The 27950-nt window shown below is 54.6% G+C and overlaps 1 protein-coding gene and 1 long non-coding RNA gene across 4 annotated transcripts; one reads left to right on the top strand and one right to left on the bottom strand.

Annotated features, from left to right (window-relative positions):
• Positions 1–234: 234 nt before the first annotated feature.
• On the top strand, positions 235–17854 carry NTRK1 (neurotrophic receptor tyrosine kinase 1). Its single transcript, XM_037132548.2, has 17 exons — positions 235–446; positions 3410–3484; positions 3750–3821; positions 5354–5422; positions 6317–6462; positions 6618–6760; positions 9124–9256; positions 10751–11077; positions 11515–11532; positions 11699–11754; positions 12018–12120; positions 12604–12750; positions 13070–13200; positions 13358–13530; positions 15682–15922; positions 16270–16428; positions 17669–17854. The coding sequence occupies exons 1-17, from the start codon at positions 235–237 to the stop codon at positions 17852–17854; spliced, it is 2391 nt and encodes a 796-aa protein (XP_036988443.2).
• Positions 17855–25489: 7635 nt separating this feature from the next.
• Positions 25490–27942, bottom strand: LOC119039741 (uncharacterized). Of its 3 annotated transcripts, XR_008391808.1 has the most exons (4): positions 27634–27942; positions 27090–27182; positions 26832–26927; positions 25490–26302 (listed from the first exon to the last, which is right to left on the bottom strand). It is a non-coding gene; the product is annotated as an uncharacterized LOC119039741 (long non-coding RNA). The 3 variants fall into 3 exon arrangements; XR_008391806.1 differs by lacking the exon at positions 27090–27182 and having other exon boundaries at positions 27634–27929; XR_008391807.1 differs by lacking the exons at positions 27090–27182; positions 27634–27942 and adding an exon at positions 27459–27598.
• Positions 27943–27950: the final 8 nt, after the last annotated feature.

Raw genomic sequence — 27950 nt, 5'->3', positions numbered from 1 at the left:
CGCTCCCCATCCCCCGCCCCCCAAATGGGTAGGGGCCGAGTTAGGGGCTTAGGAGGGCTGGAGAAGGGGTGGGAACCCGAGGGGCTGGGTGGGGCGGGGCAGGGGCCGCTGGCTCCGCCCTTTCCTGGCCACTGGGTCTTTAACACCGCCCAGCGCACGTGTCTGGGGAGGCCCGGCGGCGCTGCAGGAGCCCACAGACGGCCGCCCGGCTCGGGCTAGGCGGGCGCCGCGGTGATGCTGCGAGGCGGACGGCGCGGGCTGCTCCACGGGCACTACCGGGCTATGGCCCCGGGCCGCCTGCTGGCCTGGCTGATGCTGGCATCTGCGGGCGCCGCACCCTGCCCCGAAGTCTGCTGCCACCACGGCCCTTTGGGTCTGCGCTGCACCCGGGCTGGGGCCCTGGATAGACTTCGTCACTTGCCTGGAGCCGAGAACTTGACCGAGCTGTGAGTGTCCGGCGGGTGAGGGGGCGAGGGGGCAAGCGACCGTATCTGAGCCCCGAGGGTGCGGACTCCTCGAGGTCAGGAGGGCAGGCGCGGAGAGAGGCTGCGCTCCGATTCTTCACTACCTTGGTCCTCGCAGCCACCGCGGTTAATGCCTGGACTTTCCCAGCGCTCAGTGCGGCTAGGGGGCTGGCTTTGGGGAGAGCAACGGGGACTCCGAGGACCAGCTCTGAGAGCCCAGACCTTCGGTTTGCGCACCCTTACTGCCTTATCCTCTTTCCACGGGGTAAAACAGCCACTTACCGTCTTCCTTGTCGTGACCAGGCAACCCCATCTCTTGCCCCTGGAATTGGGAATTGAGCCGCAAAAGAGGGAGGCGGAGCGGAGTCATAGCTTGATGGTTGCGCTTTCTTCTCCCCATTTCCACCGCCTCTTGTCCGCAGGACTCCTTGACATGGATGTAGGAAAGCAACACCCCTCCACCCCATTCGCCCCGCTTTCTGGTTTCTGTCTCCCCACACCCTTCTCCCTTTCCACCCTTGTCTTCCTACTTGGGACAGGAAATCAGGACCCTTGCTGAGAGATTCTCCTCCCTTCAAGGTCCAAAACTGGGGGGAATCTCCAGCATTCTGCAGTACTCTGACATTCTGAAGTAATTGGTTATAAAATGCTTGAGTACTTTTCAGCAGCTGGTGAAACCTATGGGGGTATTCTGTAATAATTGGCTTACAGATACTCAAGCATCACGTGATGATGGCTGGAAAATACTCGAGTATTCTATGTGGCTTACTGGGGCCAGCAAGACTTCTTTCTAGAAGAGATGAGGACCTGATAGAAAATCCTTCTCCTTGGCCTGGGGCTTAGAGGGTGGGCAAGAAACCCTGGTCTCATGCAGTGATGGACAAGCTGGAAGGTATCTGAGGCAGGGGTATCACTGCCTGGAAGTTACTTGAGCAGCATGCAATAATTGGCACTGAGTTACTCGGGTATCTCATGGTAATTAACGGGAAGGTACGCAATCTCTCTAATGGCCCTGAGGAGACCAGGATGAGAAGAGATGCCTTGTCTTGATCCGGTCCTAGGTCTCTGCATAATGGGAGGAGGCATAAAGTCCAGGCTGCCACCCCCAGTTCATTCTACTCATCACCCTGGGCCTTCAAACTAGGGACCAGGCTTCTGAATATTTCCTATCAGATGCTCTAATTTCTCAATTTTCTTCCCAGCCCCTAGTGGTTTCAGCTTGGGGATGGGGGATTGTGGACAGGCTGGGGATTGGTATAGGAGGAATGCAGGGTGGTGAGCTGAGATGTCTCTCTGGGTGGGGCAGCAGCCTGACCCCCTGCCTCTGCTTACGTGGTCCCCTCCTCCTCCCTCACTGGCAGGACTAAAGAGGAGATAATGGACTCGAATAGACAGATTGATTGTGAACCCAAATGAATGAGGCAGCTTTGAGCATGATGTCTGACAGCTTGCACATGCCAAGCCCCTGCGTGCTCCCCCTCCTGCGTTCACACAGCTGTAAGCCTTCTGGGCAGGAACCCACTCTCCCTCAGAGTCACTGGAGGTTATTTCCTAGGCCCCAGGGGACTGCCCTGCTGTCCTTCCGTGGCCAGGGTTGAAAAGGGGAGAGGAAGAGAGGGTCACTCAGGCTGGTCCTGGTTCCCACAAGTCAGGGAAAGTAAGAGGGTAGAGTGGGGAGAGTTCTGAGAGAGGCAGTGAGTCAGGAGCCCCTGTGTGTGTGTGTGGGGGGGGAGTGTGTACACCGATGTGCCCCTGCAGGGTAGCTGAGTTCTCCAGAACTCTCTGGCCTGCCAGATCCAGGAGCTGGGCAGTGCCCAGGGCGCCAGCAATCCCCTGCCCCTGCATGCCTGCTCGTTCTTCTTTCTCTGCTCCCTGCCTTGCTTCCTTATCTACCCGTGTCTCTGTCTCCCTTTCCTTATCTGGCTTTCTCTGTGCCTGTCTCTCTCTCTCTGCCAGTCTCTTCCTGTCAGTTTCTCTTTTTCAGTGTCTCTTGTTCATTCTTTCTCTGCTTGTTTTTCTGCCACCCTCCACACTGAGCCTTCCCATTGCTCATGGTGTAAGTCAACCAGCCCGTGCCTCTTCACCCCCCCAACTCTGACCCATCCTTTTATTGCCCCTCTCCTCCCTTCTGGGCCCCTCCTGGGGCAGGGAGGGGTTCAAGGTGTCACTGGCTAATAGCCTCCATGCCTCTGCGTGCTCTGCTGGGAGGTGGTCGAGAAGGAGTACGGATTGTTGCTTGAGTGTGAGAACAGGGCCAGTGGCTTGAAGGGGGAGAGGCCTGTGCATGTGTGTACAACAGCATGGGTGAGCAGTGTGTTTGGCCACACATATTGGCATGACCATGAGGCATCCTGTGTGTTAGGTGGGCAGTGGCAGCTAGGAGCCTAGGTCCCTCATGGAAGCAGGTGTTTCAGTACAACCCCCATTGTTGAGCATGTGCAGGAGAGGCCCTGTGTATAAAAGCAGAACACCAAGCCAAGAATGGACTTGTGGGTTTATGAATGTGAGTATGCATTCATATTCTCACACAAGTGTCTGTGTGTGCACGAAGGTTATATGTGTATGCATGTCCATGTGTGAGGGTGTGAGCCTACATGTGTGCACATCTCTGTGGTCAGACATACACACGTGTGACTATGTGCGGAGAGGTGTCTTTGTGCATATATGTATGCCTCTGTGTGTGTGTGCATGAGAGATGGATGAGAGTGTGCACATGTCATGGTGTGAGGATGCACGCATGCATGTTCACTTGTGACCTGTGTGAGGAGGTGTGTTTCTGTGCATGTGTGAATGCAGGTGTGAGTACATGTCTGTGCATGTGTGTGAACAGGTCTGTGCATATGAGGTTGCAGGTATGCATGTGTGATTGTGAGAGAGGTGGGTGGTGGGTAGGGAACTCAAATGTGGGCCTAACCCCCTGCGACGCCCATCCCCTCTCCCCACAGCTACATCGAGAATGAGCAGCATCTACAGCGTCTGGAGCTCAGCCACCTAAAGGGCCTGGGGGAGCTGAGAAACCTGTGAGGAGGCTGGGACCTTGTGGGTGTGGGACTCAGTACAGAGCCTGTTGGACCAGAGGGTCGGGATGAGCTCAATGATTTTACGGGCCTGGGAGGACCTGACAGGCTGAGGCCTGAGGGGCTGGAGGAGGTCGGAAAGCACAGGGTCCTGGGTAGCTGAGGAAGCTCTGAGGGGTGTGGGGAGGGGTCCTGGGCTCAGCAAGGGGACTAGGGGCTGGCATGGTTGCTAAGGCCCCAGGGATGACCCCACTGCACCCCTCCCCAGCACCATCGTGAAGAGTGGTCTCCGACTCGTGGCGCCAGATGCCTTCCACTTCACCCCTCGGCTCCGTCGCCTGTGAGTGACCTGGGTTGCACAGAGGGGGCGGGAGGCCCCCCAGACGTGGGTGACTGATGGGCTTGGCCCTGCCCAGGTACCTGTTCTGAGCAAGGCCTATAGCCTGGGGCTTCTTCTCATCCACTTCAGGGACCGCAGTACTTTCAGCTCCTACCCTGAAAGCTAGAAGGTCCTTCCTGCTGTCTCACTTCGGTGCTTCAAGCTACAGGAATATTGCCCAGGGGTGCCTACCCCAGTTTCCTTCCCAGGGTTCAGATACACATCAGATACATTTGAATGGGAAGCAAGGGAAGAAGCAGAATCCAGGGGACTGGCTGGGGCTCCATCTCCCCTGGGAGCTGGGGTATCAGATCTGCTACTCATCACCCTCCCTGTTCCTGGGTGTCACAGCTCAAGACAGGGAGGGGAGGGCTGGTCAGGAGGGACTGCTGAGGGTGAGGCCCTTGGTGTCCCTGGCTGCCCCTTTCTGGCCTTCTGAAAGCCAGGAGTTCGGCAACCTCTCCCCACATGGGCAGGTGGGGAGACAGAAAGGTGGGGCCTGTCATTCACATGGCTGTCGGGGTACTCTGAACTCCTGTGTGTCCAGTGGTTCAGCAGCAGCAACAACAAATAAGGCGATGTCACATCACTGACTGTGTACTGGGGCTTCAGTTAGCTATGTGTACCTCACAGCATGTATGTTAGCACATCTTCACAATTAACCTGCTGAGAGAGTGTCATCCCCATTTCATAAGTGAGGATTCTGAGATTCAGGGAGGTTAAGTTTCTGGGCTGAGGTCACATAGCTGTAAGTGGCAGGACAGACTCACACTCAGCTCTGTGTGTGCTGAAGTGGGTGGTCTTTTTGATTCCTGTGTGGTGGTGCCTCACTAACCCAGCCCCCCCCAACTGTAGGATGACAAGGAAAGGAGGGGGGTCAGGGCAGGCCCCTCAGAGGCAGAAGGTCCCAGGAGTGGCAGGCCGGTTGGCGAAGGGTGCTGAGTACTGGGGCTCCTAAACCAGCTTCCTGGGTGACCTGGAGCTGGTCTTCCCCAGCTCACTTTCTTCATCTCTACCACAAGGGGTCTGGGGGCCTGGGGGCTCTTTCAGCTGACTTTAGTCCCTGAGGAGAAATGGGGAGGGGACCTGAGGAAGTACTCTGAGACTGTTGTCATCCGGTAGAGGGCAAGGAGTGTGGGAGCTGCTGTCCTCCCCCTCCTCCCGCCCTGTCCTGGACTCTGTGGGGAGGGGAACACAGATGGAGCCCCTCCCCCAGCCAGGGCCTCAGCACTTTGCCAGCTGGGGCCAAGGGTGGGGAGGAGGCAGCAGCTGTTCTCTTAGGCACCTCCTCCCTGGGGTCTGGGGTGGGGTGAGCCCAGGAAGAAGAGGAGCACTCAAAGCACCTAACCTGTCCTCACACCCCCGTGCCTCCATGCTGGGCTGGGCTGGTTCCGGCTACCAACTTCCTCCTCCCACCCTCCCCTCCCTCAAGCTGGGTCAGAAGGAGGTCAGGTTGCTCAAGGGGGTCAGTCTTGCTGTCTCAACTCCCGCAGGAATCTCTCCTTCAATGCTCTGGAGTCTCTCTCGTGGAAAACTGTCCAGGGCCTCTCCTTGCAGGAACTGTGAGTAAGGGGGCTTGTAGGGGCAAAAGCAGCAGTGCTGTGTGTGTGTGTGTGTGTGTGTGTGTGTGTGTGTGTGTGTGACACTGTGTCACTGAATCTGTGTGGAACTGGCAGGGGTGTGGTGGCTCTGGGGACTCCCTGTTTATCTGTGAGCTGAGACTGAGGACTCTGTGCATGCCTGTGAGGCTCCAAACAAAACAGAGGCTTGTAGGCCTACCCATTAAGGTGTTACTGCCCTGGGGTGTGGGGGGGGTGGGATGGGTTGCTGGCCTGGACAATTAATTCTGTGTGTGCTTAGCAGGCTGGGGGTGGCCAACTGCCTTTGCACATGGGGTGGGTGGGACCACAGTGGGCTGTGTGTGCTTGGTGGGCACCCATGTCTTGTCGGTCACTCCAGGAGGCAGTGTCCTCCCCTTGTCACCTGGCCTCTGCCCCTGGGGAGCCTAGAATAAGGGAATGCCCTGTGGCCCACAGGCAGCTGTCAGACTCTCTGCATTTTTTTAAAATTTAATTTTTAGAGGGAGGGGAAAAGAGGGAGAGTGAGAAAGAGAAACACTGATTGGTTGCCTCTCGCATTCCCTCTACTGGAGACTTGTTCCACAACCCAGGCATGTGCCCTAAACTGGGAATCAAACCAGTGACCCTTTGGTTTGCAGGCCAGGGCTCAATCCACTGAGCCACACCAGCCAGGGCTGCATTCTGGTTCTTTTAATGTCTTGTTACTGGTCAATGAGAGGGACTCTCCTATGTCCCCACTCCTTTCCCTCTAGACATTCCACGCTGCTGTCTTAAGTACACTCCCTCTTACTGTAGTACCCACTTTATTCCCTGTGGCTCCTCAGGCCCCACACCTGCCCCTCCCCTGACTCTCTTGGTGTCCTCCACACCCACCAGAGTCCTGTCTGGAAACCCCTTGCGCTGTTCCTGTGCCCTGCTCTGGCTGTGGCGCTGGAAGGAGGAGGGCCTGGGCGGCGTGGGGGAACAGAAGCTCCCGTGTCTCGAGCAGGTGCCCTTTGCCCACATGTCCAACACCAGCTGCGGTAGGTGCCAGGAGGGGAAACTGAAGGTTGGGAGTGTTACCAGTGGTGGGCTTGGGGGCACTGAGGAAGTTGGTGGAAGGGGCACTGCTCCAGGGTGGGGTTCTGAGACCACTACCTTCTCTAACACCCCTTGGGCACCCTGGGCGGTCGTCCAGGCGTGCCTGTGCTGAAGGTCCAGATGCCCAATGCCTCTGTGAGTGTGGGGGACGACGTGTGGCTGCAGTGCCAGGTGGAGGGGCAGGGCCTGGAGCAGGCTGACTGGATCACCACAGAGCTGGAGGAGTCAGCTACTGTGAAGGTGAGAATCCCTTCACCATTGCTGCCCCTGCCCCCTCCCCAGGAGAATCCTGGGCAGAACACAGGGAACAAAGACACGAATAAGAAGCCCATAGAGGGCAATGATGAACAGTGGTGGTTGAGACCCCACGGGACTCAGGCTCAGGTTGTGGGGCGGCCCTGGTGGCCTCAGGAAGGGCCCTGCCCTGTGGGGACCCCAGGCTCTGCTGGTTCCACCAGGACTTGGGCTCCCTCCCTGGAAACATGGCTCTGTCTGCAAGGCAGAGGGCCGCAGAACCTCACATGTGGGAGATGAGGGAGACCCTGCAGACCATCCGTCCCGTTTCTATTAGATAAGGAAACTGAGGACCATGGAGAGGGTACAGTATTTGTGGTTGGACCCAGACTAGTTCTTGGGGAACTTGTGGTCTTTTTCTAAGGATTCTAGAAGCCTCGTTCTCTTGGGTATGTGATAAGCATATAGTAAAGGAGGCACAGGTCTGGTTGCAGCTCACTCACTAATTAATCGTTAGAGTGAGTTTTGGGGAAATCACTCCCTCTGCCTGCACTTTGGTCTCCTCATCTGTAAACTGGGGAGGTGGGCACAGTGGCCTTCTGCAGGCCTCTGGGCGCCCCCTTGGTCTTAATCTCTGCTCTTTGGATGTGTCTTTGGGCACTTTCTCAGCCTTGCCTGTGTCTTCAGGCGGGAGAAGGGTAGTCAAGAGTAGCCACAACTGACTCAGGAGACCTTGTTGACAAAGTCAGGAAGGGACAGCAGTGGGCCATGGCCACCCCAAAACATGGGTGGGACGAGGTGGGCCAGTGGGACCTGGGGCGTGGTGTTCAGTTTAGAGACCCTCACTTTGGGAGGAGAGCCAACCCCAGATTTGCTTCAGGCCCCGGAAGCAGTACCGAAGGAAGATCCACTGGAGTCCTGAGCAGGGCGTTCCAGACAGAGTGGAGGAGCCACTGGCCACTGGTTCTTCCTCCGGGAGATCAAAGCCACTGAGAGTGAGCAGTGGGAAGGGGGCAAGAGATGGGCCATGACCACGTGTGGGCAGACCTTCGATCAACTTTTTAAAAATTAATTAATTAATTTATTTTTAGTGAAAAGAGAGGAAAAAAGAGAGGGCGAGAAACATCACCCCCAGTTGGGGACCTGGCCCTCAACCCAAGCATGTGCCCTGACTGGGAATCAAACTGGTGACCTGTTGGTTTACACCCAATCCACTGAGCCACACCAGCCAGGGCTGATTAACTTTAGAAAAATACCAGGTTTTTGTTCTTCTCTTTGAGTGATTTACATGTTTGCAACCAGTTGTATTTTCTAGAAACTTCCCATAGAAAAGTCACATCCTAGTGGGGTTAAATGAGGGGAGGGAAGGGTGATCACTTTCAGGACAGTAACACAGAGGGAAAAGTTAATAGGACACCATACCCCAGGGCGATTTGGAGATGGGACAGCCACACTTAGAGTAGGGCTTTTCCTGGAGGCGGCCGGAACCCAGACCTTGCACGAGGGGCTGGACAGTGCCTCCAGCATCTCTGAACTGACATATTCCAATGGAAACCCAGGGAAACTTCACTTCCTCTGGCTTTTTCTGAAGGATTCCACATTATGAGATTTCCAGATAAGAGATATTTGTCCACTACTTCATTTATTTTCATCATTTTATGAAAATGCCTTTCTATAATGTCAAAAGATCATTTTGTCTATCTCTTCTTACAAAACAAGAAAACCAGGGTTAAGTGAGATTAAGAATTGTCTTAAGATTATAAAACTTGCACATGTCCATGGTTTCTTAGGAAGAAGATTTGAAACTGATTCCACCTTTTGATGATGATTCAGAATGAAGTCACTTTGTCTAACTTCACTCTGTCTTCATCTGCCAAAGGAGGTCATGGTGCTGCTCTTGCTTGTAATGGGCACCCGGGTACCGGGCTGTCTCCTTGTTTCTGACCTCCCCTCGGCTAAGACCATGTTAGAGTGGGGGCGACTAGGTAGTGAGATCCTAATTGGTTCTACTGGGAGTCATGTGTTTTTGGTACTTGGGGTTTATGACATCTGTTTAGCTGTTCAGGTGGGTGGTTTTGGTTTGAAATATTTTGTGCCTATTTTGAGGTTATTGGTAATGTTCTACATTTTCCAAACCATTAAATAAATAATCCAGAAGAGATGATTGTCTGCGAACAAGCTCTGGAGGAGGAGGCCCATTCTCTGCTATATTCTCTTCCATACCTCTCTCCTCACCCTCCCCACCAGCCCTCCCTCTTGTCCATCTGGAGCCAGAGGGGCTCCCCAAAGACATCAGCTCTAGCCCCCCAGATTCTATCCAGAAGCCAGCTGACATTCTTACTGATGTTCCCCTCTCTTCCCTGACACAGAAATCTGGGAGTCTGCCTTCCCTGGGGCTGACCCTGGCCAACGTCACCAGTGACCTCAATAGAAAGAATGTGACGTGCTGGGCGGAGAACGATGTGGGCCGGGCTGAAGTCTCTGTCCAGGTCAATGTCTCCTGTGAGTCCTGATGTCTGCCCTGCTCCTCCCCCAACCCTTCTGCCTTTACAAGAAGTTGGTGGGGGGGGGGTGCAGTGGAGGAAAGGGGTGGGATGAGCATCTCCACAGCTGCTCCCTCCCAGCTGTTTTCAGATTCCCATGAAAACCTGATCCTTTGGGGGAAATGCTAGGGGCTTGTCAAGGCCAGAGGGACGGAGATGGATTTCTTTTTGGCCTCCTGCCCAAGTCTTGCTACCTGAGGCCATCAGCCTGGCTCTTCTCACTGTTCCACTGTAGTTCTTCAAGCCTATCCCTCTGTAGGGCTTTAACTTCAAAAACTAGTTTTAAAAGAAGCAATTGCTTGGAAAAATACAATAGAGAATAAACTATTAAAAAATAAAACTTACATTCCCGCCTTTAGATTTAAATAAAAAGAAGCAATTGCTCTCCTTTAGTTCCTCCTCTTCTAGACTCACTGCCCGATTTCTCTAGGTCTGCCAACAAATCATTTTAAGTCTTCTAGGTTATTTAACTTTTCTTTTAATGTGGAATATAACATGCATAGGTTTGTGCATAAACTCTGTACCCTTTAAACAATAATCATTCTTACCAGCACTTCAGCAGACACTCCCTTCCTTTTCCCATTCAGAACCCATTCTTCTCCTCCACCCCATTCCTACTTTTGTGATAATCATTTCCTTGCTTTAAAAAATAATTTTATACATATATGTTTCCTTATCAATATGGTGTCATTCTGCCTCTTCTTGCAAGTCTATAAATGGAGTCATACCTCAAGTATTATTTTGTGTCTACTTTCTTTTGCTCAATTATATTTGTAAGATTCATCCATGTTGATGGGAGTAGCTTTAGTTCACTGCTGAATAGTATTCCACTGCATGAGTGCTGGCTGGGATTCTAGTATAAATTATATATGTATATGTATATACAGATATAGATTTTTCCTATTTTTGAGATTGGGTCTACTTGAAAGCCGTGTCTTCTTTCAAAAAGTTTTTAAACTTTTATTTGTTTGCTCCCTCCTATCTTCTTTTTAAATTTAATTTATTCCTCACCCAAGGATACGTTTATTGATTTGAGAGAGGGGGAGAGAAACATCAGTCAGTTGCCTCCTGTTCCCGCCCTGACCAGGAGTCAAACCCACAGCCTTCCTCTCTGGTGTGCTGGGTGATGCTCCAGCCAGCCAAGCCACCTGGCCAGGGCCCCTCCTATCTTCTTAAGCTTGATTACATTTATCCAAAAGATTCCATGTTTAATCCATGAGTGACACACCTCTTCTCTAAGGCTATTCCTTATTTACTTTATGCCCACCACTTTTCTTTAAGCCTCCAAATTTTATACACTTGCTACCTGGTTTATTTAAGACTTACTGTCAACACCCCCTCCTCCCCCCCTCCCCCTCTCCCCCGCCCCCGCCCCCCCCCCCGGACCTGTCAGGTTTGGCTGGCGCCCTCCAGCTACTCCTGACTGCTCACCCACACTCTTTCTGGCCGGCAGTCCCGGCCAGTGTGCACCTGCATGCGGCGGTGGAGCTGCATCACTGGTGCATCCCCTTCTCGGTGGATGGGCAGCCAGCACCCTCTCTGCGCTGGCTCTTCAATGGCTCTGTGCTCAACGAGACCAGCTTCATCTTCACTGAATTCCTGGAGCCGGCCGCCAATGAAACTGTGAGGCATGGGTGCCTGCGCCTCAACCAGCCCACGCATGTCAACAATGGCAACTACACGCTGCTGGCTGCCAACCCCTCAGGACAGGCCGCTGCCTCCATCATGGCTGCCTTTATGGACAACCCTTTTGAGTTCAACCCCGAGGACCCCATCCCTGGTGCGAGGGCCACCCTGAACCCCATCCCCACTTCCTGGGATCCACCTGGGTACATATCCTAGTGTCCAGAGAGGCCTGGCCAACTTTCTGCTGTGATCCTGACGCTAGAAGTTGGAGTGCCTAGTCCCGGACAGGAAAGAGTCTGGAGTTCTGTTGTTCAGCTCCATGCTGGCTTCCTTGCCCCTGCCTCCTCCATGCCTCAGGAGTCCTGAATCTCCGAGCTATTTTCCACCCACTTGGGCTGGCTGGAGAGAGCCATACAACCAGGGCATCCACAGCCCCGCTGGAAAAGGGTCATGTGCAGCTTCCTGCTTGAGGTCCAGCACCCCAGTACCCCGTCTCACCCACAGCCCTTGAAGGGATGAGTCCCAAGGGGGAAGAGGGCTCACTGCTCCCCTCCCCTGTCTGACTGCTTTCTCTCCTTCCTTCTGCTGCAGTCTCCTTCTCGCCAGTGGGTGAGTAACCCACGTTGGAGGTAGGTTCTGTGTGGTCCCTGGAGCCAAGGCTGGGGCAGAGGGTACAGTTAACCTGGTCCCCAAGGGGTCAGCCAGGGCCAGGGTGGGGAGTAGCTGGAGGAGACACAACATGTGCCAAGGCCCACCCTGCCCTGTGTCCCCACAGACACTAACAGTACGTCTGGAGACCCAGTGGAGAAGAAGGATGAGACACCTTTCGGGGTGAGCACGGAAAGTGGAAGCTTGTCCGCTTGGGATCAGGCTGGGCTAGAGGCTCACCTGCATGCCACTCCTGATCCAGGAACGGGGATCTCCAGTCTGGCCTGTGCTCAGTCAGCCCCCTCACAGCCAAAACCAGGGTCCACAGGGGAGGGAGAAGCAGGTCTGGGAGCCTGGCTCTGGACTTCATTGCAGACAGAGGAACATTTTGCTGTGGGGAGTTCTTACAGATCAATAGCTCCTGATCTAACCACCCTCACTCCCAGGTTTCGGTGGCTGTGGGCCTGGCTGTCTTTGCCTGCCTCTCCCTTTCTGTACTGTTCCTTGTGCTCAACAAATGTGGCCGGAGGAACAAGTTTGGGATCAACCGTGAGTGGAAGGGCTGCAGAGGGGCTGTTTTTCAGTTTGTCCTACTGGCTTTTCTTCCCAGTACCTCTTCCTGACTCTGTCTTCTGTGGGGCAGGGTGGGATTGGTGCCGTGGACAGACCCATGGAGTTTAGGGAGCATGTGTTTGGGGTGCACAAGAGCCTGCTGGCTGTGGGACTGCGTGATGAGTGTGTGTAGGCTAGGACTGTGGCAGTTTCACAGGTAGCAGATGCTAATTGGTGGCTGGATTGTAGTCAAACACTAAGTGGGTCTGGGAGGTTTGAGCTCTTTTGGGGGTAAGTGGGGGAGTTCTTTGGTGGCCCATGGGGCCTGGGGTTGGACAGGAGCCAGGCACAGAGAGGCCATAGTGCTTCCCCGTCTCCCTGCTGGTTGTCACGCCCACCAGCTCCTCTGTTTATCACCCTGTAAGTTACAAGGTGGGGTCACTTGGCTCCCCGCAACCTGTGGCTGTGTCTCCTCCCCAGGCCCTGTGGTGCTGGCTCCAGAGGATGGACTGGCCATGTCCCTGCATTTCATGACACTGGGTGGCAGCTCTTTGTCCCCTACTGAGAGCAAAGGCTCTGGACTCCAAGGCCACATTATTGAAAACCCACAATACTTCAGTGATACCTGTGAGAGAACATGCTTGACCAAGGGTGGGGGCAAGTTTACATGCATGCATGTGTATAGCCTCCGTGTCATCGCTTCTGCCTACCCCAGACATGAACAAGCCTTCCCTTCCACCACCACCCTTGTTTACACCATTACCACTCCTGTCCACACCACAGAGGGATACTTGGTGAAGAAGTGAAGGCTCAATTTCAGTCCTCATCCACCCCCTGGGTTGGTACCCTTGTGCAGTGCACAGCCCTGCTAGACAGTCCTGTCCTGCCCCTATCCCACCCTTCCCAAAGCTGGGGCTGCTGTCTGATCCTGCAAGCCACTCCCCAGGTGTTCGTCACATTAAGCGCCGGGACATCGTACTCAAGTGGGAGCTGGGTGAGGGCGCCTTTGGAAAGGTCTTCCTTGCCGAGTGCCACAGCCTGCTGCCTGAGCAGGACAAGATGCTAGTGGCCGTGAAGGTAGGACCTTAGCCATTGTTCCAGAGCAGGGTGCTCAGGCTGGGGGTGGGCTGCCAGCATCCGGTATAGTTCGAGACTTGTAGTAGCGTGGGCCACCTTGGATGTGGAGAGGTGAGGACTCTCCCCCTGCTCAGTCCTGTGTCCACCCCACCTTCAGGCTCTGAAGGAGGTGTCTGAGAGTGCGCGGCAGGACTTCCAGCGCGAGGCTGAGCTGCTCACCATGCTGCAGCATCAGAACATCGTACGCTTCTTTGGAGTCTGCACTGAGGGCCGCCCACTGCTCATGGTCTTTGAGTATATGCGGCACGGTGACCTCAACCGCTTCCTCCGGTATGAGCGCCTGGCTCTAGTGCTGGCCCGTGGCCCCTGGATTTGAGCCCTGATGTCCCTTCCCCACAGGCACATTCTGGCTTGTCTATTGAACTGAGGGGCACACCAAGAAGGAGCAGGAAGGCATGACTCCTATATTCAAAGAGCTCTGAGGCAGATGTGTGAACATGGGGACAGTCTGTGCAAAGGACAGAGTGGCAGTAGCCGGGCAGGTCGCACTGGTAGAGTCATTGTGTGCGGAGCACAGCAGCCACACTTGGAAGACGAGGCAGCTGAGACAACTGCTGCTGCGGCAGTAGCACTTAGCAGCACCGTCTGCGTCCCAGTCACATGCTTTACAGTCTGTCCTTACTGTGGCTGCGTGTCCTTGCACACACATGCCTGCACAGCAGCATAAATACATATTCCGTTTTCATAGTCCCAAGCATGTATGGAAATTTATACTTGAAGAAATTTACCAAATATTCATTTCTTTAGCTTTACACAAAACAACTGCTTTGTTTATTAATTTGCACTGATAATTTTGATAACTTCAATAAATGTGACCATTTCACAGATGAGGCTTAGAGAGGTTCAGTGGCTTGTCCAATGGCACACAGGTAGTAAATGGCCTGGGGGGCGCTATGGCCCCAGGCAGAGTCCCTGACTGTGACGGCCACGTGTTCTGACGGGGTGAGCCATGTGAGGATGGGGCAGTGGGAGACAGGGGGACGCGGATGCGGGGTTTGGGATTGGCTCTGCCTTGTTAGCTGAGCCTTTTCTGCTAAGTAGCTATCCTCTCTGATTTCAGTTTCCCTGCCCAGGGGACTGTGGTTCTGGATGAGAAGGCTGTGTGTAATTGTCAGTTGATGGTCTCGCTTTGGTCCCCAAACAATCCCTTGGGAGTGATGGGTCACTCGTGCAGTCAGGCTGCAGAAGTCAGCTGGGAGGGACCCTGAAGTCTGAGCTTTCCTCATGTGTGGAGAGGAGCCGCTGGAGGGTGTCGAGCAGGAGGGAGGTGATGCCAGACCTGAGGCTGAGTGTGAGGAGCAGGAGAGGAGCCCTTGCCCTTGCTCACAAGACACAGTGGGCTCAGTGCTAGGTTCCATGGGTGCAGGCCACCATCTGGGGTCCAGACTGTGGGAGAAGCAGCTCCAAAAGCTGGATGGAGCACAGGGGGAACCAAAGGAGGGGACCATGAAAACTCCTAGATGAGCCTGGAAGATTTCCCCGAGGAGAGGCCATCTGCTCCGTCTCATCTCGGGGCCTTTGTACTTACAGTTCCCTCTGGTGTACGGGGCCTCCCCCTCCAGCCCTTTCATTCACCCAGTCCCTGACCCCTTCGAATGGCTTATCCACCTCTATTCTTCATGGCTGGAGTCTCAATTTAGATGTCCCTTCCTCCAGGAAGACTTCCCTGACTTCTTCCATCCCTACCCTGAGTACTGATTAGGTGTTCCTCACATTGCATTCTACTCTCCATTGTAGCTCTGGTGCATGGCACACTGGAGCTATTTTAACAAATACCTGGAATAAATGAAGAAATAAATGAATAAGGAGAAAGCTGGCCAGTAGGGAAGGGCAGTATGGACAAAGTCATCAGCTCAGGCAAAGGTTCAGAAGAAGCAATACTGGGGAATGGAATGAATCATCAGGGACTGTGCTGGAGCGCTGCCTGTGGGGAGGAGCTGGGCAGCCTGGAAACCTTGGGAAGGGAGGAAGACCCCGTGAGAATGGCTGGATATTGGTGGCAAAGGTGAGAGAAGCAGGGATGCAGTAGGGCTCCCAGGTTTCAGGCTCAGAGCTGGGTGGGAAGATTCCCTTCACTGACGCTGGAGGGAAGGTGCTAAGCATTCTGGCAAGGTCTGGGTCAGAGGTTTCCATGGTCAAGCGATGTGGGGGCCAGTGGGCAGGTGGATGTTGGGGTTGGAGTTCAAGGCAGCTGCCCAAAAGGAAGGCATGACTGGGAAGTGCGGGCACCGGTGGAGGCCCTGGAGCTGGGCGCATCTGGCACCCCGCTTTGCCCTGCAGACAGCTGCCTCCCCTATTCTTTTCTTCTTCCATTCTCAGCCCCCTGAGTACCACCCCCTCCACCCCGGCTCCCCAGACTCTGCTTCCTCAGGCTCCTGAGGATTCTCTCCTCCCCGCCCACCTCTTCTCCCTGTTTTGCAGGTCCCATGGGCCTGATGCCAAGCTGCTGGCTGGCGGGGAAGACATGTCCCCAGGCCCTCTGGGCCTGGGGCAGCTGCTGGCTGTGGCTAGCCAGGTTGCTGCGGGAATGGTGTACCTGGCAGGACTGCACTTCGTGCATCGGGACCTGGCCACTCGCAACTGTCTGGTGGGTCAGGGACTGGTAGTGAAGATCGGCGATTTCGGCATGAGCAGGGATATCTACAGCACCGACTATTACCGAGTAAGAGTCTTTGGTCCCAGTCACGCCCCCAAACAGTAGACCCAGGGATGCTGAGTTCCCACCCAGAGCCTGCCCAGGCCAGGCACGTTCTTCTCTTTCTCAGGCGAGTTGGGGTCTGAGACATTTTTTAGGCTTAAAGCCCCTTCTTGGCTCCTGGACCGGCAGTGGAGGAGGGTCAGTCTCTGCCACCTGGGATGAAATGGCCTCATTGGTTTTTACCTCTTAGCCCTGGGCGAGACTGAGTCGCTTCCTTGTATTTTTAATGACGGAACTGGGCGGGTCTAGCCGGGAGAGGCTGCACAGGGACGCCCCCTGCAGGTGACCCTGCCCATGCCTACCCCCTGCAGGTGGGAGGCCGCACCATGCTGCCCATCCGCTGGATGCCGCCGGAGAGCATCCTGTACCGCAAGTTCACCACCGAGAGCGACGTGTGGAGCTTCGGCGTGCTGCTCTGGGAGATCTTCACCTACGGCAAGCAGCCTTGGTACCAGCTCTCCAACACTGAGGTCAGCCAGGCCTCCTGGACCACCCCTGTCGGCCGCTCCTTTCCCGCCCCCTTGGCTGTCTTTTAGAACTCTGTGCCCTTCTGCTCCTCATCCCACTGCCAGCAGGCACCCATCCTCCTGCTGACACTGTGCTCCCTCCACCCTTCTCTGTTCTTTCTTGCATTCTTCCCCCTCCACTTACTGGCTCTTGGGAAATCTCAAAGAGCTTTACAGACGGCACCCGGACTCCCATCCGTAGCTGCATTTTATAGACTTAACAGGCATTATCAGGGTGAAAGGGAGAGGTGTGGGAAGAGGAGCAAAAAACGAGGGCCTGACACTGCAGCAGGAAGGCTGGGGGTTAGACTATAAGAAGGACAACCCTGCCCCTGCCCCCTCCTGCTGGACACAGCCGGAGCAGCCTCCCCACCCCCTCCTTGGCTCACAGCTGTCAGTTTCCATTTCTTCTCCTAATGCAGTCTCTTCCCTGGAGGCTGGTGGGGTGGGGGAGAGGGTTATAGATTTTAATTTTCTCAAGCACTGAGAGAAGGAATGGAATTAGTGCCGCCTATAACCCAAGCCCTCTAATGGGGAGGGAGGGAAAAAGGGGGGGGGGAGGCTCCAGGCCCCTCTAGCCAGCTCCCTGCCACCACTGCTCCCTCTTTAGACCCCTTAACAGCTCTAGCAGTCTTTTCTGGAGTCTGACTTTGATCTTTCCTGCTGCAGTTTCTTTTTGGAGAAGCTAGGTCCCCACAGACTGATACCTACAGAAGAGAAAAGGAAGTGGGGTTGCCTTCTACCTTCAAATGCAAGCCAGCCGATTTTCAAGTCCTTTACCCGCCATCCTGCTCTATTTTCTTCTTGCCCTCTGGAGCTGAGAGTTGGAGGACCCTCCCCTCGCTCCACTCAGCCTTCAATGGCTAGGCTGCTGGATTTGGCAATGCCTTGGTCCCTCCCCTTCCTCAACCCACCTGACAAGTCCTCTGAGGATACGATTCTAGCCCTTTGGGAAGCAATCCTACCCCCAGCCCAACCTTCCCAGAGTCTGTCTAGCCTTCATCTCTCCCACTACTCCAAGTCAGAGTAGAAGGGAATCTTGGGGTTTATTGCATCCTTTTAGATTATTCGTAGCCAAGAGGCTCAGGCATGTTGTGGGACCTGCCTTAGGAGCCTTGGTGAAGCAGGGGCATTACTGGGGCTGGCCTCCCTCTCCCGCCCTTAGCCTAGTGTGCCCTCTTCTCTCTCCTTCTGGTGGCCCCAGGCGATCGAGTGCATCACTCAGGGACGTGAGCTGGAGCGGCCACGAGCCTGCCCGCCGGAGGTCTATGCCATTATGCGGGGCTGCTGGCAGCGAGAGCCCCAGCAGCGCCGTAGCATCAAGGATGTGCACGCCCAGCTGCAGGCCCTGGCCCAGGCGCCCCCTGTGTACCTGGATGTCCTGGGCTAGGGGGGCTGGCCAGGGGCCGGGGCGGAGCAGCCATAATACCGGAACCTGCCTTCAGCAACCCCGTAATTCCCAGCAGCCCTAGGATGATCTCAAAGCATCTGACTCTCCCTCAGCATGCGGGAGGGGCAGGTGGAATGTGGGAGGGGAGGGTATGCCCTTTTCTCTAGGTAGGGTTCTGTCACAGCAATTATATTTATTGTCCCTTGGCTGCGTCTCTTGCCAGTTCTTGGAATGACGTCGTTCTGGGAGTGGGGTGTTGGGACTCAGGTAGGAGGTGATTCTCTGGGACCCTCCCCATCTCTGCTTTCCCTCAGCACCTACCCCTACTCCATGCCATTGTCACCTCCACGTTATGGCTGTGGTTTGCTCCCAGTCCTGAGCTCACCTGGTCTGCCTGCTGGTGAGGCTGCCTTAGGCAAAGTTTCTGAGGCCATCGGACACCTAACTGGCCATTTCCACGCTTCCCGTTCAGGAGGCCGGTGCTGCAGTGGGAGGGGTGGGTATGAGCTGTGCTGGAACAGGATGGACATTGGTAGGCAGAGTGACCACACAGTAGGACCAATGATAGGGTGGGACAGAGAGAGCCAGAGAATGAGCACTTGAGCGAGCGCAAGCTTGCCTGTGTGTGTGTGTGTGTGTGTGTGTGTGTGTGTGTGTGTGTGTATGTGTGTACATGTGGCAGGGACAGGGAAGGAGCCGCTTAAAGGGTTGGTGAGGGAAGCAACCCCTCATTGCTTCCCCTCCTTCACTCTTCTTGGCTCTAAGTACTTTAAGGTCAGCGTCTGGAGGCCAGGGCCTGGACACCCCATCTCCCCACCCCGTTCTGCCCAAGGGAGGCGGTGGGATCTTTTTCCCTCTCCCCCTTGGAACACCACTGGCCTTACCGAGCGGCCTGAGGCTTCTGTCAGCACCGAGGCTGGTGAGGCCCTGCATCGCCAGGACCTGGGCCCTGCCTCTGTCTTCCTCACCCCTGAGCCAGGGAGGAGCAGCTCCCCACCTCCACCCACCCCGGCCCCATCACTTTCAATCACCTGCCCAGCTCCTGCAATAACCCATGTTCCCCAGAGTTTCCTCAGGGCTAATGGCATGGCTGCTTTTTGTCCCTGGGTGCCCAGCTCTCCGCACATGGTGATTCAATCTGGGTCTTATCACCCCTAGGCCTAGCCGAGTGGTGTCTGCCTCTTGTCCAGGCTGGTTAGGGCTAATGGAGGTCTGACCAGGGCTGCAGACAGATTGGGGGTCTGATGGCTGAGGGCAAGTTCATAGTCCCTCCTTTCCTGCCCTGGGGTAGGTGGGGTGGTGCTGTACCACTGCTGTGAGGGAGGACTTACAGCAGGTGGAGTCATTGAGAGGGGAGGGGGTGGGAACCTTGTGCGGAAGACAGGGTGGGGAATCAGAGCTGACAGGTGAGCCTAAGGGACAGGTGCAAAGGGAGCGATGGTCCAGGCAGAGGTGGGGCAGGGCCTACAGACTTGGAGGCACGCAGAGAGAGACAGCACACGGAGCAGGGGAGACACAACTGGGTGGGTAGAGGAGGGTCAGAGGAACAAACAAGCGGGACAAGCAACTGAATCAGTGTTTGGAGAAGAGCAGGCACACCTAGGGCATGTTCTGTCCACCTGCACTCCCAACCTCCTCGCCTCCTCAGCTCCTTGAGCCTCTCTCTTCAGGGCTGGGGGAGGGGGCGTGGAACGCTCCCAGCCTAGGAGTGTCCCAGAGGCGCAGGGGTCTGAGTTCCAGCCAACTTTGGACAGGATTGTAGCAGAGGGGACGGAGGGCAGGTGGCAGAAGGAATCTGTGAGGGTACTGCAGCATTTCCAAGGCCGAGGGCTTCAGGGCACCAGAGGCTTTTAAAACCATAGCTGGAGGTCTGGCTGGAAAAGCTGAGCAGGTACGCTTAGGGGTCCTGAAAAAAAGATTAAGACAGGGAAGGGAAAATTCTGAGAGCATGGAAGAGGGAACTGGGTAGCTTTTGTCTGTCTGGGACTAGGAGCAGCAGCCAGTCGCTCTGCTCTCTTCAGGCAGTCTGGGCCCAGAGCCTTGTCCTGGGTGGTCAGAGGGGCTCCCACAGTGCCAGCTTCGCTGACCAACATGTGTAGCACATGCCCAGGCACACCGGCCTAGCCCACACAGCCAGGTACATGCGTGCAGACACACACACAGCCCCCCCCATCACTCACAGCTGGTGGATTTCATTGGCACCCCCTCCACCCCACTGTGGCACATGGCCCCTCCTTGTTAATTGCCTCCTGGCTGTGCCAAGTCCATTTGCTGCATTGCCACCCCACACACACCAGGAACTGAGCACCCGCAGAGAAGGGCGCCTGCAGGGGGGTTGGTGGAATGGGGTCCTGAGGACTCCATGGGAAGCTGGGACAAGCACAGTGACCTGAGGCTGTGGGGATCAGACATCCGGGTCCTCCAGACCTGTTGGGGGCCCTTCCCTTCAGCTCTCCCTCTCAGAAACGTCTTGAATGAAAGGTAGAGGCTCAGAAAGAGCGTTGGGCACTGCAAGGATCCCCAGCATCAAGGAAAGTACCCAGAATACTAAGTAAGCTCCTGCCAGCTCCTCCATGTTGGCTCTGGAGAGAAGGAATCAGTGGTGCAGAAGCTACTCCTCAGGGCCCCCAGCATGGAGATGGGCTCTCTAAAGAGTCAGGGGTGTAAGCCACCCTGACCCCCTCAGCCTTCCTAAGCAGCCTTGGCTTCCTTCCTGTACTGCTCCCTCAGGGGCTGATTCCCAACAGGAGAGCAGAGCATCTGTTCTGGTTTCCAGGAATAGCGTGGGCAAAACGTAGGGCAGCCTGGGTGGAGAATGTCCCGTGTGCCCTGGACCCCCTAAGCGTGGAGTTCCTAGAGAGAATTCCAGACTCCTAAGGCCATGGGTTCTCTACCAGCTGGAGTGAGTCTGTCTTACCAAATTCCTAAAGTGAAGTAGTCTTGGACAGGCTGTCGGTGAGGGAGGAAGTGACAGCCCTGGGGGGTCAGGACCCAGGAACTCCAGGCTGAACACCGGCAGTCCAGCCCCAACCCCGCCACCCTGGAAGGAGGTGACTCCATTACTCTGAGCGCTGGTCCCCTCCCAGAGCGTCTCTCTGTGCCCCCACTTCCACTACAGCTCTGAAAGCCTCCCCTGCTAAAATGGAAAGTTTCAGAAGCTATGGCTCTGGGGTGCTGGGAAGGAGAGGGGTCCGGAGCCAGGAGAGACAGAGAAAAGACAAGGCTGCAGCTGCAGGAAGAGCCGTAGGCGGGGTAAACAGGGTGGGGAGACAGAGAGGGGTCAGAGCAGCACAGAACAGACTGCGCACAGAGGGCACGGAGAAAAGGGAGAGAGCTCAGATGCAGAAGGGCAGAGCCCAGGGCGCCGCGTTTTCCTGAGCCTGGCCTCGAATCAGAGGCTCTTCAGCTCACCTTCTGCTAAACTGGGCCCCTTCCTCTTCTTCCACAGCTAGCATCCCTGGAGCGGAAGCTTCTAGACTGTGGAGTCAGAATGTCTGGTTCTGCACTTACCAGCTGTGTGGTGTCAAGCAAGTCACTCAACCTTTCTGTGCCTTAGTGTCCTCTACAAAATGGGGATCATGGCAGCACAGCTTCGCAGGATCTCTATGAGGTTTACGTGTAGAGCGCTGCCAGCAGGGCAGTAAGTGCTGTGTTAATATTTGCTCTATTGTCACTCTTTCCCGCTTGTCCTCCTCCATTCTCCTTCTCTTCTTCTCTGTCCTACCCCAGTGCAGGCCCTAGTCCTGGTCTTTGGGGATGGGGCAGGACAGGTGGGCAGGGGTATGTTTTGGGGGCATAGGGCTCACAAAAGAAGCTGGTGTCCCCTGATCCCAACCACCCCCTCCAGCTGCAGCTGCTCCAGAGAGGACTTGCCTTGGTGTGGAGTATGGGAGGCAAGGAGCGTCTCCTTCCTTCCTTCCTCTGAAATGTTGCAGGCTGCAGGTCTCTGGGCTTTCCCAATAGACCTTGGTGGAGGAAGAGTCCCCAGATAATGCAGGTAGGGCTGGGCCAGAGTGCCCCCACTGACCCTACCAATTCTAGTCTCCTGACTCCCTGATTTTTTCCAGTGGGTATTTGCCTCCCAGCTTATCACCTCTGAGTAGCCCTCAGGGATTAGACATGAATCTTGGCACCCCCACAGGGTGCTTCCGAGGTCACAATCCTCAGAGACTTTGAGTCCAGTCTCTAGTGCATCCATCCAGGAGTGGGAAACACGGTTCTCTCCCTAATCTCTGTGGCCTCTAATTTCTAAATATCAGGAAGTCCTTCTTGCTATCTGCCCTCCTCCATTCTACCTGGATCTGAAGGGGTTAGTCAGCTCCAGGCCCCACCCCCTGTTGCAGGTCCCAGCTGCCTGGGGCCTGTGGTCAGAGCTAATGTAGGCGAGAGTTAGAGGACAAGAAGGGATAGAGTTATTAGCGTCTTTATCTTTGAGGAATATCGATTGTGGGGTCTCCAGGCTCACTTGGTCTTATAATGGGGCTCACGGGGGTGATGGGAGGGGCTCAGGAGAACCTCATGGAGCTCCCGGCCCTGACAGTGGGTGGGAGCAGGGCTGCCTGGGCCTTGTCAAAGAAAGACACATGCAGACACAACCTGGGAGGAACGGGCTCTGGGAAGGCAGAGGGAGCTGACAGGGGGGTTAGGGCTCGTTATCCTGGACAAGGAGAAGGCTGTGGGGTGGGCCAGACAGCTGAGGTGGACATGGGCTTTTTACTACACTTTGCTTCAATGTGTGCTCAACTCACATGCATGTGCATGAGAGACAGAGAGAGAGAATGCAACTGAGCTAGAGAGTCAAGATGGCAGCACTGGGAGAAGGCAGGGGTCCCTCCTCCTGAGGGTCATATACATGCAAGTGACCCCCACCTTCCCTTACGGAGGCACAGCCCCCTCCGCTAACATTGGATGCTCTGTGACACCTCACCTGCCCCTGTCCAAGCAGCCGTCTCAGCACGTGGTGGTGGGTGGTACCTCATGGCAGAGCATATTGCCCCCTTCTCGCCCCCAGGGTGACTTTGGTCCCAGCATGTCTGGTTTTGTGTTTATATGGGACAGTCCCTATGTGAATGTTTGTGAAAACTTGGCTCTTTGCACACATCTGTGCAAATTTCTGTTCCCAACCTGAACTCAGAGGGGATGGAGGTGGGGAAGGGAGCTCAGGGATCTGGCCCCTTTCCCAGCCAGAGGTTTTTCAGCTCCTGGCTGACCATTTTCCAAGATGGGGATGGAGCTTAGGCTGCAGAAAGCCTCCAAGGGGTGAGCACCTCAAAGAGGAAAACGTGGGGAAGTGGGGGTGCCAGGGATAGAAGAGCATGATCTCCCCTCCCTCCCTCTCTTCCCCCCTGCCTCTAGACTCCATCCTTTCTTCCTCTCTTCTCCTTTTCTTCAGAAGCTGAGAGGAGGGGGCAGGAGTGGCTTCTTGGGCAGGGGGTCAGGCTGGTTCCTTTGGCCCTGGAGGAGCTGGCTTTTCCTCTGCTGGGCTGGGAGAAGAGGTAATTAATGACAGGGAGGCCGGGAAGGGGGAGTGTTCAGGGCTAATGTTGGTATTAATGAGACGCTGGTCCCTAGCGAGGGATAGGATTCAGCTGGGGCACTGTGTGTGTGTGTGTGTGTGTGTGTGTGTGTGTGTGTGTGTGTGAGTGGGGGGTTATGAGGGACCAGGAGCTCCTGACTTATTCTGTCAACATCCTCCTTCCCCATAGTGCCCCTCTACTCTGCCGCTTGCCCTTTGCCTTTGTTTTTGTGGAAGTCTCTCCGCTATCTGCCTTTAGACGCCTGCTGAGGGAGGGCCAGGATTCCTCCCTAAGTCCAAGTCCACCCTGGATGTGGGAATGGGGCAGCCCCCTCAACCCTTCCTTAGCCCTTACTGTGGGTAAGGTAAGGGGGTGCATTAGGTGATTCCCGAGGCTGTCAGCTCGGCTAATTGCCTCTCAACCTTCCCTTCATCACCAGGGCGCATCCCCACGAACTCCATTAGCCACCCCCCCCCCGCCCCTGACGGGCCCTAAATCAGCCCCAATTATTCACAGGAGGGGGGTCTGGGCTGAGCTGTGATTACAGCTAGAGTGGTGGGGCTGAGAGAGATGGGAGCTGAGTGCCAGGAAGACTGGTTGGTGGGCAGGCCACAGGCAGGGCTGGGGTGGGGGAGGGGAGTGGGTGGAGGCCTGTGGACAGATCCAGGCCAGGGACCACCCAGGGGCAGGGACCTGGCCTGGGCACTTGAAATAGGAAGGGGAGGCCAGGCAGGCACCCGGGGGTGATAGCTCGTATTTAGCCCCAACACCCCAGCACGCGGTTAAGACTTAGGAGGGTTAGGGAGTGAGCCATTCTGACTGCTGTCATCACTGCCAAGGATGCACGCTAAGCTTGGTTGGAGAGGCAGGGATGGCAGCAGGAATGCTCTGTCCTTTCAGGCTTTCCTGAAAGGACCTCACTCTTCCTTTCAGCTCTTGCTCAGGGCAGCCAGTCTCCTTCCTCTGTCCATGTTCTGGTGAGCACACGGAGTGAGACTGTGAGTGAGACAGGCAATGGTAGGTGGGGTGTGCACTGACATCCTACCTGCTGAGGTGAGTTGTATGTTCAGGGGAGAGACCAGCGGCAAGCTCAGCTTTCAGCCACGACTTCCGAGTGGGATCAGGGCCTCTCAAGCCCTTTCCAATTCCATCAAGGCAGCTTCTTCTAGGACTTGTCAGCAACCCCTCCCATCCTGGAGGGAAGAGACACACACACTTCACCGCCCCCAGTCCCCTCTGTTAGCACTCTGCTGTGTTCCGAGGCATGCGCTCCTCGGCACCTTTGCTGGACCATGCCACTGTCATGGCTCACCTAGATCTGCACAGTGGTCGCTGGCCTCTCTGCTGCCACCATGCTCTCTACAACCCATTCTCAACACAGCCCCAATTCTTGTAAAACCTGAGTTGCATCATATGCCTCCTCTGTTCCCAGTCCTCTGGTGGCTTCTCACCCCAGGAAGAACAAACTCTACAGCCTGACCACAGGTGACAGGGCCCTGCAGGGTCTGACCACCACTGTACTTCTGTCCTCAACACTTCCCACCATGCTCTCCTCACTAACCTGGTTCCGGTCAACCAGCTAGTCTTTGAACATGGCACATGTTCTGGCTCCAGGGCCTTTGTACTTGCTCTTCTCCTGCTCTTTCCCTCAAAATCTGTGTGACTCCATACTTCGCCCCTTTAGGTCTTCACCTGGAGGTTACCTTGTTAGTGAGGCCTTCCCTGACCACCTTCCAAAAACTACACCCCTCAGGGCTCCCTATTCCCTTCCTCTGTTTTGTTTCTTTCTATTTTTAATCATCCATCCACTGTGTCATGATCTAACCAATTTAGTTAATTTACCATCTCTCCACCACACCACCACTAAAATGTAAGCTTCATTTTTTTTAGTTACCATATTCTATGCCTCTTCTGTTCATAGCCATAGCCCCAATGCCTGTACATAGTAGGTGCTCAACAAATCTTTATTCAATGAATGAATAATTGACTCTTCCCCAACTAGCATATGAGCTCTTTGAGAAAGGAGACCCTTATTTCTCCCTTAAATAAGTTATTTAATATAAAGGTCTTTTTTTCTTTTCTTTTCTTTTCTTTTTTTTTTTTTTTGAGAGAGGGGAAGGGAAGGAGAAAGAGAGGGAGTAAAACATCAATGTGTGGTTGCCTCTCAGAGGCCCCCACTGGGGACTGGGCCCGCAACCCAGGCATATGCCCTGACTGGGAATCGAACTGTGACCCTTTGGTTCACTGCCCATGCTCAATCCACTGAGCTACACCAGCCAGGGCCAATCCAAAGGTCTTAAAAGAGGGACTGGTAGGGTTCATTCAATAGAAGTTAGTAGTTGCCACCAATCATCAACTCATTTCCTCTGATCCTGGGCACCAGCTGAACACAAAAGAGTACTTGTTGAAGAAAAGGATGAATGAGGGCTGTTGGTCCTCTTGTACTTCCCTGGAGGCAACAGGGGAACTTGTGTCCTGCTGGCTGTAGGGCTGGGCCCAGGAGTGCGTTGGGTCCAGACTGAGCACAGCACAAGGTAGCAGCCATTCACTGTAACATTCATGGAGCACTCACTTTGTGCCAGGCCCTGGGATCACAAAGATGATTTTGACCTGGCCCCAGTCCTTGAAGAACTCAGAGTGTAGGGAGAGAGGCAAGTTAATCTTTCATATGTAGGAGTTGGATGGGGAGGGAAGGACAGAGGCTGGAAAGAATCCCAGAGAAAGGGCATTGAGCTGAATGTGCAAGGATGAGAACAAGTGAGTCAGGTAAAGGCAAGGAAGTACTCACGTTCCTCTTTGGCCTTCAATCTCCCCACTTGCTCCTTAACGGTGATGGTGACTTTCAAGGCCCCTCTGGCCATGGACTGCTGTTTCTCTGTGGTCTTTGGCCTCCTGGGGCTGTGCTGTGGTCTCTGCTGCCCTCTGCTGGAGACTGTTGGTGGCACTTAAGTCAAGAAAAGCTACATCCAACTTTTCCTTTTCCTTTCCTCCCTTCTCTAAAATGAGCAACACTATCCAATCGGCCCCTCACAACACCTTCCACCTCTCCAGCACCAAATTAAACAACACTTGCTTGTCTCTCAGATAAAAATATATTCTCAGTACATATTATTGACAAAGAACTTGACACCAGAGTACATAAAGAACTTATAACCATTATAACCCAGCAATCCCACTCCTAAGTAGCCACGTACCAAGATAAATGAACACTTATGCCCACACTAGACTTCCACATGAATGTTCTTGGTAGTTTTATTCATAGTACCATCAAATTGGGAACATCCCAGTGACTATCACATTGTAGAAAGATGAAATGAATTGGGGTAAATTTACACAATGGAATACCAATCAGCAACAGCAGCAATGAACTATTGAAAAGCCTTACAGTCAGTGAAAGAATCCAGGCACAGATGAGTACATATTATATGAATCATTTAAATGAAATTCTAGAACAAACCAACCTGTACTAATGAGAAGAGGTGTGTGGCGCTGTGGGAGGAGGAGCGGCAGTTGCTGTTCAGTGAGGTCAGAGTTTCAGTTCGGTCGGTGGGAGAGTCCTGGAGATGGTGGTGATGGTTGTTGCACAATATGAATGAAGTTAATGTCAGTTAAAATGGTATAATTTATATTAAATATCTTTTACCACAGTAAAAGAATCTAAAAATCATTATGAAACTGCATTTTTAAGTGGGTATGTTTTTATTGTTTGTCAATTATACCTCAATAATATAAAGTTGATTTTTAAATGTCCGCAAGGAGGAATGTTCCTGTCTTGCTCTCCCTCAACGATTGTAGCTTTTCCAGGTGGTGGTCTGCAAAGGGAACCATGTAATTGGATGGACCACAGACCTCCATTCAATTTCTGCTTCTGCCACTTACTAGTTTTCTAATCATGCGAGACATTGGTTTCATCATGTACATGGAACCAATCTTGATTTAAGGATCAAATTAAGCAATACACCTAAAGGGCTGATGAGGACAGCAAATGGTATAAAATTGTCTTTGTCCCTTTAGACAGAGACTGTTAGGGGAAAGGTGCCCTAAAAAGGGTGTGGGGCTGGTTGACGACCTCTGGAGTGAGCACTTACGCTCAGGTCAGATGTGCCGGCTGCGCGAGGTGGACTCTGGCCACCAGGAGGCGCCCCGCAGAGGCCGCAGGCTGTGACGGAGACTCCGCAGTAGGCTGCTTTCCAGTGTCACACCCGCCCACAGGGTGTTTGTGGGAGGCAAGAGGTGTTGGTTCCCCGCCCGCCCACCCGCTACCTTTCCGGAGCTGAGATGCGGCCAGTCGGTCCCCGACCGGTCTTGAATGAAATCACCGTCGCTGGCAGCACCGGCAAGGTGCAAGGCTATTGAGTCTGCTCCGCAAGCCCACTTTGCAGACGGGAAAGCTGGAGCCCGGGAGGTGCAGTGGTCCGGGCCGCACAGTTGTCGGAGAGCTGCGGTTCTCCAGTCTCATTCCAGTCCGCTCCGGTCCCGGCTTCCGAGGGTCTGTGCTCCTTGGCCTCGGCGGTCCCACCCCAACACCCTTTTCCTACCGGGTTCGCGGGATCTTCCCACTCCCGGCTCGAGGCTTCTTT

The sequence above is a fragment of the Artibeus jamaicensis genome, unplaced genomic scaffold (assembly GCF_021234435.1).
Source record: "Artibeus jamaicensis isolate MK-2021 breed Jamaican fruit bat unplaced genomic scaffold, CSHL_Jam_final contig_447, whole genome shotgun sequence".
Lineage (NCBI taxonomy): Eukaryota > Metazoa > Chordata > Mammalia > Chiroptera > Phyllostomidae > Artibeus > Artibeus jamaicensis.
Note: the sequence above shows the minus strand (reverse complement) of the source record. Positions and strands in the feature narration are given on the sequence as shown.

Excerpts from the sequence above, each read along its gene's own strand:
- NTRK1 (XM_037132548.2), top strand. The coding sequence starts at position 235 with ATGCTGCGAGGCGGACGGCGCGGGCTGCTCCACGGGCACTACCGGGCT. Across the intron at positions 6,463-6,617 it reads CATGTCCAACACCAGCTGCG|GCGTGCCTGTGCTGAAGGTC; the intron begins GTAGGTGCCAGG and ends GCGGTCGTCCAG. Across the intron at positions 6,761-9,123 it reads AGGAGTCAGCTACTGTGAAG|AAATCTGGGAGTCTGCCTTC; the intron begins GTGAGAATCCCT and ends TCCCTGACACAG.